The sequence below is a fragment of the Bombina bombina genome, chromosome 1, assembly GCF_027579735.1.
Source record: "Bombina bombina isolate aBomBom1 chromosome 1, aBomBom1.pri, whole genome shotgun sequence".
Taxonomy (NCBI): domain Eukaryota; kingdom Metazoa; phylum Chordata; class Amphibia; order Anura; family Bombinatoridae; genus Bombina; species Bombina bombina.
In genome coordinates this window covers 342,403,020-342,415,104 of record NC_069499.1, presented here as the reverse complement: position 1 = coordinate 342,415,104, position 12,085 = coordinate 342,403,020, and the positions used below count along the sequence as shown (strand labels likewise).

Sequence of the window (12,085 nt, the reverse complement as noted above, 5' to 3'; positions counted from 1 at the left end):
TCTCTTCGCCCAGGCGTGGGCAAGAGATGTTCAGGATCCCTGGGCGTTGGAGATCATATCTCAGGGATATCTTCTGGACTTCAAAGCTTCTCCTCCACAAGGGAGTTTTCATCTTTCAAGGTTATCAGCAAACCAGATAAAGAAAGAGGCATTCCTAAGCTGTGTGCAAGACCTCCTAGTAATGGGAGTGATCCATCCAGTTCCACGGATGGAACAGGGACAGGGGTTTTATTCAAATCTGTTTGTGGTTCCCAAGAAAGAGGGAACCTTCAGACCAATCTTGGATCTAAAGATCTTAAACAAATTCCTCAGAGTTCCATCATTCAAAATGGAAACTATTCGGACCATCCTACCCATGATCCAAAAGGGTCAGTACATGACCACAGTGGACTTAAAGGAGGCCTACCTTCACATACCGATTCACAAAGATCATCATCGGTTCCTAAGGTTTGCCTTTCTAGACAGGCATTACCAATTTGTAGCTCTTCCCTTTGGGTTGGCTACAGCCCCGAGAATCTTTACAAAGGTTCTGGGCTCACTTCTGGCGGTTCTAAGACCGCAAGGCATAGCGGTGGCTCCGTATCTAGACGACATCCTGATACAGGCGTCAAGCTTTCAAATTGCCAAGTCTCATACAGAGATAGTTCTGGCATTTCTGAGGTCGCATGGGTGGAAAGTGAACGTGGAAAAGAGTTCTCTATCCCCACTCACAAGAGTCACCTTCCTAGGGACTCTTATAGATTCTGTAGAGATGAAAATTTACCTGACGGAGTCCAGGTTATCAAAACTTCTAAATACTTGCCGTGTCCTTCATTCCATTCCACGTCCGTCAGTGGCTCAGTGCATGGAAGTAATCGGCTTAATGGTAGCGGCAATGGACATAGTGCCATTTGCGTGCCTGCATCTCAGACCGCTGCAATTATGCATGCTAAGTCAGTGGAATGGGGATTACTCAGATTTGTCCCCTCTACTAAATCTGGATCAAGAGACCAGAGATTCTCTTCTCTGGTGGCTATCTCGGGTCCATCTGTCCAATGGTATGACCTTTCGCAGGCCAGATTGGACGATTGTAACAACAGATGCCAGCCTTCTAGGTTGGGGCGCAGTCTGGAACTCCCTGAAGGCTCAGGGATCGTGGACTCAGGAGGAGAAACTCCTCCCAATAAATATTCTGGAGATAAGAGCAATATTCCTTAGGTTCATCAGATTTCAGTCGGACAACAGAACGACTGTGGCTTACATCAACCATCAAGGGGGAACCAGGAGTTCCCTGGGTTCTATTCTATCGATAGAACCCAGGGAGATCCAGGAGGATCCAGGAAGATAAGGAGACCGCTGTCCCTTTTTGTCAACGGATAAACCAAGCGGCTACTTGAAAGGATCGAGTGCTGTTGTAGACAGTGAAGCAGCTGTGAGTACTTCCGCCACGCATTAACATCCACGCTGGCCGGGGAGCACAGCCAGGTAAGCCTGTCAAACAGCTGAAGATGCACACTGAACTTTTTATAATAGTTTTATCTACAAAACTGTTCTTAACTATCACTGTGCACATAACAGAGAATTATCCCTGACACCTGTATTTAATTCAGAACGGCAGAACAGCAGGAAGTTAACATCGACACTGATCGACCATTAGTCTTACCTGCAAGTTTCTTTTCAGAACTGTCCTGTTCTTCACCCACTATTACTCACAGAGTTCAACTTGGTGCACCCAACAGGGAATTATTCTACACATTATATCACATTTAAAACGGAACTTTTATTTTCACAACATAAGGATATCCTTATTTTAAAGGACTGTCTATTCACATACGGACATTGCTGGAATAACTATTTGCTCTTAATAGTAGCTAACATATATTGTTTATGGTTTAATATTGTCTGGTGTTTTTCACAGAGGCTTACCATATTGCACCTTATTCCTGACTTCTTATTTTAAACTAGTCTTTAGATTGTTTATTTAGCGTGACCTTGATCCCTATAACAAAATTTATGCAGCTCATACCTTGTTTTTAATTATTTTATTTAGTTGTGGCCACAACTTGTCATTTAAAATTTTATTAATCTAGTGATTCATCTATTAAACACTTGTTTATACAAGCCATTGCTACTTGGTGTTTTATTGTACATATAGAGCTATATTGGTATAACCTTTACTTACATTTTCCTTTGATACATGGTATTGATACTTTTATAACTTGTAGCCATTTTTGTTCCCTCAGCTGTCTAACAGCGCCGCTCATACACCCTATTATTTGCTTGATCCTATCAAGGCGTGGCTTCTCCGAGTCAGTCATTGATACCTTAATACAGGCACGAAATCTACCATAAGATATGGCGTAAATATCTTTATTGGTGTGAATCCAAGAATTACTCATGGAGTAAGGTTAGGATTCCTAGGATATTGTCCTTTCTCCAAGAGGGTTTGGACAAAGGATTATCAGCTAGTTCTTTAAAAGGACAGATTTCTGCTCTGTCTATTCTTTTGCACAAGCGTCTGGCAGAGGTTCCAGACGTCCAGGCATTTTGTCAGGCTTTGGTTAGAATTAAGCCTGTGTTTAAAACTGTTGCTCCCCCGTGGAGCTTAAACTTGGTTCTTAAAGTTCTTCAAGGAGTTCCGTTTGAACCCCTTCATTCCACTGATATTAAACTTTTATCTTGGAAAGTTCTGTTTTTGATGGCTATTTACTCAGCTCGAAGAGTCTCTGAGCTATCTGCCTTACAATGTGATTCTCCTTATCTGATTTTTCATGCAGATAAGGTAGTTCTGCCACCAAACCTGGGTTTTTACCTAAGGTGGTTTTTAACAAGAATATCAATCAAGAGATTGTTGTTCCATCATTGTGTCCTAATCCTTCTTCAAAGAAGGAACGTCTCTTACATAATCTGGACGTAGTCCGTGCCTTGAAGTTTTACTTACAAGCTACTAAAGATTTTCGCTAAACATGTTCCCTGTTTGTCGTTTACTCTGGACAGAGGAGAGGTCAAAAAGCTTTGGCAACCTCTCTTTCCTTTTGGCTTCGGAGCATAATTCGCTTAGCCTATGAGACTGCTGGACAGCAGCCCCCTGAAAGGATTACAGCTCATTCTACTAGAGCTGTGGCTTCCACCTGGGCCTTTAAAAATGAGGCCTCTGTTGAACAGATTTGCAAGGCTGCGACTTGGTCTTCGCTTCACACCTTTACAAAATTTTACAAATTTGATACTTTTGCTTCTTCGGAGGCTGTTTTTGGGAGAAAGGTTCTTCAGGCAGTGGTTCCTTCCGTTTAAATCCTGCCTTGTCCCTCCCATCATCCGTGTACTTTAGCTTTGGTATTGGTATCCCATAAGTAATGGATGATCCGTGGACTGGATACACTTAACAAGAGAAAACATAATTTATGCTTACCTGATAAATGTATTTCTCTTGTAGTGTATCCAGTCCACGGCCCGCCTTCCTTTTAAGGCAGGTCTAAATTTTAATTGAACTACAGTCACCACTGCACCCTATGGTTTCTCCTTTCTCGTCTTGTTTCGGTCGAATAACTGGATATGGCATTGAGGGGAGGAGCTATATAGCAGCTCTGCTGTGGGTGATCCTCTTGCAACTTCCTGTTGGGAAGGAGAATATCCCATAAGTAATGGATGATCCGTGGACTGGATACACTACAAGAGAAATAAATTTATCAGGTAAGCATAAATTATGTTTTTTTAGAGAATTACGGAAGTGCTGTGCTGAGAGGTGTAACCGGCTACTTCTGACAGACATTTAACCACGGATCAGCCCCTCCTACATAACCTCTTGCCCAAGGAACAACAGAGATAGCATGCAGAGTACAATTTAACCCCATAGCTACCAAAAGGGGCTGCAATGCACTGCTTGGGAGTAAACTACAGTTCTTTCTGGTAGCTAAAGAGTTAAATTTCTCTCTGCATGCCACAGTGATGTTTTCTTAGACCACTGTAGTGGGAAGCGTCAGGTGGGTCACCACATTGACAGCACTGAACTGCAGACAAATATGGACAGAAAAGTGGGATAAACGTGAAAGGTACATTCCATTGCAATCTTACTTGCCCTTAGATATCCTCTGTTACACGTATTGCTTGCAGTTGCTGCCACAGAGGAGTGCTCTCTATAGTCCAGCCCCAACATGTCACATGCTGTCAATCCTAGGATTAGTGTTGGTTGACGTGCTAGTGTTTTATCATTTTTTGCTACCCGTTAGATTTTGCACAGTATCCTTGCTAGCAAAATCTAATGGGGTAGCAAAAATAATGAACACCGGCTGCAATCTGTACTCTCCTCCTCCCTTTACCTATCTGTGTGTGCTACTGCCCCACTCACTCCCACTCCGCTATTGGCACTCCCAGAGAATAGTAGTATGTGTGCTGAACCCTCAGCACTGCTAAACATAGCCAGACACAGTGGAGTCACTAGGGGTTGGTGTCACCCCTCATCAGGGTGTCACCCGGTGCAGTCCGCACCCCCATAGTGATGCCACTGCCTCGCAGGATCTGGTATGCAGACCCAGTGAAGATGTTATCTCGGCCGCCTTGGATGTTGCCTCTGAAGAAGGACCTTCTAACTCCATTCTTCTATCCAAATCTTGTTTCTCTGAAGCTGATTGCTTGGAGATTGAACGCTTAGTTCTGTCTAAGCATGGAGACTATGATCCAGGCTCGCAAGCCTGTTACTCGAAAAATTTACCATAAGGTATGGAGTAAATACCTTTATTGGTGTGAATCTAAGGGCTACTCTTGGAGTAGGGTCAGGATTCCTAGAATGTTGTCCTTTCTCTAGGAAGGTCTGGAGAAAGTGTTGTCAGTCAGTTCTCTGAAAGGTCAGATTTCTGCATTATTTATTTTGTTACACAAGCTCTTAAATTCTACCTACAGGCAACTAAGGATTTTTGCCAGTCTTCTGCCCTGTTTGTTTGTTTCTCAGGAAAGTGTAAGGGTCAGAAGGCTACTTCTTCTTCTTTTTCCCTCTGGTTGAGAAGTATGATTCGGTTTGCTTATTAGACTGCTGGACAGCAGCCTCCTGAGAGAATTACAGCTCATTTAACTAGGGCTGTCTCCTCTTCTTGGGCTTTCAAAGATGAAGCTTCTGTGGAACAGATTTGCAAGGCTGCAACTTGGTCCTCTCTGCAAACTTTTTCCAAATTTTCCAAATTTGATACTTTTGCCTCGGCTGAGGACTCTTATGGGAGAAAGGTTCTTCAAGCGGTGGTGCCTTCTGTTTAGGTCCTCCTGTCTTGATCTCCCTCCCTGTTCATTCTGTGTCCTCTAGCTTGGGTATTGGTTCCCACTAGTAATTAAATGACGTTGTGGACTCTCCATATCGTAGGAAAGAAAACAAAATTTATGTTTACCTGATAAATGTATTTCTTTCCGGATATGGAGAGTCCACAACCCCACCCTTTATTAAGTATGTCCCCTTACCAGACCTGAGTGGGAGCGCGGTACATTTACTTCAATTGCGCGGTTGGAGCGCTCTGTGATTAGACGGCCACAAACCGCTTTTGATCAGAAGAGCCTAGAGAGGAGACGAGGTAAGTATAACTTTAGGGGATAACATTTTTCAAAATCTTTTGATTTTACAAGCTGTATCTAAGATAATGTTACATAATTCTGCACTATGTGTAGAATTATGTAACATTATTTTTTACATTTACTGTACCTTTAACTGCAAAGGCTCCAATGCATTTACTGTATATATACTGTATATATATATATATATATATATATATATATATATATATATAAATACACATTGTGACAGAAAGCAAGGCCTGGTTATAAATGGAAGATATTTAAGACCAAGCATTGTACATGCTATTTCTCCTTTCAGTTAAAACCCCAGGGAGAAAGAGTGTGTATTTGATTATCCCAGACAGCTGTGAAGCTGTCCAGCAGCTAATCACAGGTGTGGCTAATTAGAAGTTGTGAGGGTTTAAATAGCAGCCTCACTTAGGCCTAGAGAGATAGTTACACAGCTACAGAAGCTGGTGTGTGTGTTTGTTACACTGTGTAAAAGACTTTTGTTCCTGTGAACTGTAAAAGGACATTATTTTTACAAAGCACTTGTGGAATGCTGTGAAGTGCTGGGACACATTTAAAAGTACTTAACTTTGCTGCAGAGGAAGGATTTCCCACTTTTGAAAATGAACTGCCTGTTTGTTATTGCTGTGAAAAATAAAGCCTTTTAAACTACAGTGGATTGTCCTGTGCTGCATTTGTGCCCTAGAAGACCGTGGTTAAAAGTGTTTCCTGTTACACTTGGTGGAGAATGTGGGCAACCACGTTGTATGTCTGTGGGCATAATAATCTGCAAGCAACATGGAGGAAGTCATTAAAGCTTTGATCCATTCTAATGCTATACAGCAAGAGACTAACAGAAAAGCTGCTGAAAATAGTGCAGCACTGCAACAGTTGGTTTTGGCCCAGTCAGAGAGTGCTATGCTGCTGGCTAAATCACAGAAGGAGAACACTGAATTGTTGATACAACAGATGGCTGCTGTGCAAGCTGAGACATTCAGGAAGACCCGGGAGGAGCAGCAAAGTGCTACACAGACTCTGCAACGAGAGGTTCAAGCCATATCAGAAAGACTGAACTCTGAATATGTTGGTGGCAGCCAATGTTCCAGAGTAATAAGGGCTAGTCATTATCTTCAAAAAATGACAACAGCTGATGATGTTGAGGCGTATCTTTTGGCATTTGAACGCACAGCAGAAAGAGAAAAATGGCCGACAGTTGAGTGGGCGAGTATACTTGCGCCATTTCTTAGTGGTGAACCTCAGAAGGCCTACTTTGATTTAGAGCCAGCACAAGCCAGTGACTATGAGAAATTGAAAGCAGAAATCCTTGCACGCCTGGGGGTGACTTCGGCAGTCCGTGCACAAAGATTCCATTCCTGGATGTTTTCATCTCATAATGCTGCAAGATCCCAGATGTTCGACCTTATACACCTTGCCAGGAAGTGGCTGCAACCAGAGGTTAATTCGGCTACCAAAATAGTGGAACTACTGGTGATGGACCAGTTTCAGCGTGGATTACCTGCTTCCCTGCGGCGGTGGGTTAATCAAGGTGATCCTCAAACAGCGGATCAGTTGATTGTATTGGTCGAAAGATTCATAGCTTCAGGAGAAGTTTTGCAACAATCTTCAATGGATCAGCCCCACAATCCCAAGTCCCAGAGCTCTACAAGAACTGGTAAGACTGTTCAGGGGATAAAGGGGATAAGAGAGCAGCAGGTGTATAGGCAAAACACCAGAGACATTTCCCCAGGAATTAAGGAAACATTTAAATATAACCAACCTGTAAGATGTTTTAAATGTAATGAGGTTGGGCATATTGCTAGAGACTGTGATAAAGATGAATTTATGGAATGGAATGTTGCACATTCACTATTGTCTAATAGCAACAGCTCTGTTAATAATGATTCCCATTGGTGTACTGTGACGGTTAATGGTAAAGTGTCTAGGGCTTTGCTTGATTCAGGAAGTATGGTCACACTAGTGGCTAAATCTTTAGTACCAGATGCAGTATTAGATTATGGGGAAAAAATGGGAATTATCTGTGTTCATGGAGATAAACGGGAATATCCTACAGCTGAGGTGGAGATTGAGACTCAGGGTGGTAAATTAAAATATTGTGTGGGTGTAGTACCAAATTTAGCCCATGAGGTGGTGATAGGGAGAGATGTTCCAAAATTTCTGGAGTTATGGGAATCTCCAGAAATATGTCAAACTTCTGATATTTATGTATTTCCTTTCTCTGAAACTGATTTTGAAGGGGGTTCCATTGAAAAGGAGAAAAATAAGATTTATTGCCCTATGCCTGTATTAGTAGGTGATCAACCTTCTCAGAGTAATGAAGTACCAAGTACTAGCTCGGAAAATATTGATGATTTGATAGATCTGGTTGGTGGCCCTGGTAATTTTAAAAAAGCCCAATGGGAGGATCCAACATTGGTAGAGGCAAGAAATAATATCAGAGTTATAAATGATGTTGTGACACAGCCAGGAAATGTATTACCCTATCCTTATTTTGAAGCAGTTAATGATTTGGTATATCGTGTAGAGAAGAAAGGAACAGACATTGTTAAACAACTTTTGGTGCCCCAGACTTTTAGAAACTCTGTATTAAATCTTGCACATAACCACATTCTAGGGGGGCATTTGGGAGTTGAGAAAACCAAAGAGAGAGTTCTTAGAAGGTTTTATTGGCCAGGGATATTTGTAGCCATCAAGGATTATTGTGCTTCATGCCCTAAGTGTCAACTTACAGCTCCTGCTAAAGATTTTCGTAACCCTTTAGTGCCCTTGCCTATAATTGATGTGCCTTTTGAAAGAATTGCTATGGACTTGGTGGGTCCGCTGGTTAAATCTGCTAGAGGACATCAGTATATACTGGTAATCCTTGATTATGCTACACGTTATCCTGAGGCAGTTCCCCTTCGTAACAGCTCTGCAAAGTCCATAGCAAAAGAACTCATGCTAATGTTTAGCAGGGTTGGGATACCTAAGGAAATTTTGACAGACCAAGGAACTCCATTTATGTCCAGGGTTACAAAAGAATTGTGTAAGTTGTTTGGCATAAAACAACTAAGGACCTCAGTATATCACCCTCAGACTGATGGTTTAGTAGAAAGGATTAACAAAACTCTCAAAAGTATGCTAAGAAAGGTAATTGACACAGATGGGAGAAATTGGGACCTTCTGTTACCCTGGTTATAAATGGAAGATATTTAAGACCAAGCATTGTACATGCTATTTCTCCTTTCAGTTAAAACCCCAGGGAGAAAGAGTGTGTATTTGATTATCCCAGACAGCTGTGAAGCTGTCCAGCAGCTAATCACAGGTGTGGCTAATTAGAAGTTGTGAGGGTTTAAATAGCAGCCTCACTTAGGCCTAGAGTGATAGTTACACAGCTACAGAAGCTGGTGTGTGTGTTTGTTACACTGTGTAAAAGTCTTTTGTTCCTGTGAACTGTAAAAGGACATTATTTTTACAAAGCACTTGTGGAATGCTGTGAAGTGCTGGGACACATTTAAAAGTACTTAACTTTGCTGCAGAGGAAGGATTTCCCTCTTTTGAAAATGAACTGCCTGTTTGTTATTGCTGTGAAAAATAAAGCCTTTTAAACTACAGTGGATTGTCCTGTGCTGCATTTGTGCCCTAGAAGACCGTGGTTAAAAGTGTTTCCTGTTGCAACATATATATATATATATGTGTACATATGTATGTGTTTATATGTGTATATATGTCTGTAGATACATATATACACGTATAAATACATAAATACATATGTACACACACACACACACATATATATATATATATATATATATATATATATATATATATATATATATATATATATATATATTCAAAGGTGGATACAGCGCCTATATGTCCAATATACTGATGTGGTATGTGAGGAATAAAGGATGGGAAAAAGCAAATAAGAACATAGAAAATAAAAGAAAAAATAAAAGAAAAATATATATATATTAAAATAAAATAACAATAAAAAGTCCAGCTAAAAATAGCATATAAAATATATGAACTCTGAAATGATGTTCATATGAGTCCTGGAAGTAATATAAATCGTAGTGAATCTCCAGATGTAGTGGTTGTATAGATATAGTTGGTATATAATACCCTTACCAGATCTTACCTCAATCGAATGAGGTAAGTATGCCGCACTGGGGGTATATATAGATGATTGGGTTTCCTCCTTGTATCCTGCTTGTGGTGTTCGTTGACCTCTTGGAGTATGCAGGGATGTGCCTCTGATGATGAATAGATCCCTTGTACTTCCTATGGATTCGTGGTTGGCCTCTTGGAGTGCTCTTTCTGCTCTGGTATTAACTTTCTCCGGCGTGAGGATACCTGCTTTTGCATCCTCCAAATACGTACTCCTGTGAATTACTGTGTTTTTGGCACTTGAAGCAAATCAAGTGCCAAAAACACAGTAATTCACAGGAGTACGTATTTGGAGGATGCAAAAGCAGGTATCCTCACGCCGGAGAAAGTTAATACCAGAGCAGAAAGAGCACTCCAAGAGGCCAACCACGAATCCATAGGAAGTACAAGGGATCTATTCATCATCAGAGGCACATCCCTGCATACTCCAAGAGGTCAACGAACACCACAAGCAGGATACAAGGAGGAAACCCAATCATCTATATATACCCCCAGTGCGGCATACTTACCTCATTCGATTGAGGTAAGATCTGGTAAGGGTATTATATACCAACTATATCTATACAACCACTACATCTGGAGATTCACTACGATTTATATTACTTCCAGGACTCATATGAACATCATTTCAGAGTTCATATATTTTATATGCTATTTTTAGCTGGACTTTTTATTGTTATTTTATTTTAATATATATATATTTTTCTTTTATTTTTTCTTTTATTTTCTATGTTCTTATTTGCTTTTTCCCATCCTTTATTCCTCACATACCACATCAGTATATTGGACATATAGGCGCTGTATCCACCTTTGAATATATATTCTCTTTTACTGTCTAGGGCTTCACAACCCTCCCAGTATATGTCCTATATAGCTGCCACTATTTCCTATACACCCTTTGACCAGCGCCCACAACAGAGTATCACTTGTGTCAACTCAGTTCACTGAGGAGACACATTTTACTTATTTCTACATATATATATATATATATATATATATACATCTTTAGACATGTATATGTATGTATCTCAATGATAAAGTCATTTGCCTGCCTTTTTTTTCTCTAACACCTGAGATCTCATATCTTTGAGCCTTTATAACGTTTGTGTGCAATATTTTTTTTGTTTAATAATTTTCATCAGATGGTGTTATTATGAGTTACTATACTTTGTAATGTATTGTTGATGTGTTTTGTGCAACTTTTAAATTACGCAAAAAACAGTTATCCAGAGCTCTGAAGTCGAGGTAATCATTCTAGCATCAAACACGATTGCGCTCAAGCAATCATATTTACTTTCAACTTGTAATACCAGCGGTAAGCCTGACGAGTACAAACCCCCGCAATAAACCACTTAAGGCCGTGACACACTGAAATCAGCGCGGTGCGCAGCATGATGATGCGGCTGTGTGCACTCAGTGTCTCCTGCCTTTTCATCACTGCGCGCTCAGCTGCGTCAGGTCACGTAGCTGAGTGCTCAGAAGCCTTGCACCGCAGTGTGTCACAGCCTTTATAGCTCAGGTGCAAATGGTTGTGCTCCACTCGTAATCTGGCCCTAAATAGGGAGTGCTTTGAAATGATGTTTCTCTATGTTATATCAATATACCTGCTAACAATATAATGTTTTTGCATTACAAAGTGATTTTGTTGGTATAATTCTAAACTGTCATTTTTATTACGGTATATTTTGCTGTTTTACCTAAAACTTGCCTTATTTACTTTCTGTTCGCAAAATAATAATAATAATACATTTTTAAAATTATCCACTTTTATGTCCCTGCTAGAATCCCACATCTCGAGTGTTGGAAATATTGTTATATACGTTATCATTGTTAATTCACTGTTCTTTCTACTTTCAAAGGTATCTCGTATATTCTTTTTGAGACCAGGATTGGCTGTCTTGAGAAAAATGTCCCACCTGAGACCCAGGCTTTCATTGATTCTATTGGTAGTATGCTGAAGAATTCTGTATTTGTCACAATTCTGCCTGCTTGGACCAATAATATGCTTCCTTTCTATAAACGTTACATAGAAAGCTGGGACAATATATTTGCTTTCGGTGAGCATTTACTAAAGCACAAAAAAAAACAGTTACTTTTAGTTTTCTAACAACCTTAATTATTTACAAATATTTACAATCACCATAGGGAAGAAAATGATTGATCAAAAAATGAATAAGATTCAAGAACGTTTGGAGCGAGGTGAAGAAATACAAGGAGAGTACTTGACATATTTGCTCTCCAGTAGCAAACTAACCGATAAGGAAATATATGGCAGTGTGGCTGAGCTGCTTTTGGCTGGAGTGGACACCGTATGTATTTGATACATTTTGTCTGAAAACAATCTGTGCATACAATGTGATAAACACATAAGTTAATATAGCTTGATGGTCTTAAA

The 12,085-nt window shown here is 40.4% G+C and overlaps 1 protein-coding gene across 1 annotated transcript in view; it reads left to right on the top strand.

Annotated features, from left to right (window-relative positions):
• LOC128645281 (sterol 26-hydroxylase, mitochondrial) overlaps positions 1-12,085 on the top strand; it is a 216,510-nt gene that overhangs the window by 146,843 nt on the left and 57,582 nt on the right. Inside the window, exons 4-5 of the mRNA XM_053698143.1 lie at positions 11,550-11,747; positions 11,836-11,999. Of these exons, the coding sequence (XP_053554118.1) occupies positions 11,550-11,747; positions 11,836-11,999 (362 nt within the window). The remainder of the gene's footprint in view (positions 1-11,549; positions 11,748-11,835; positions 12,000-12,085) is intronic.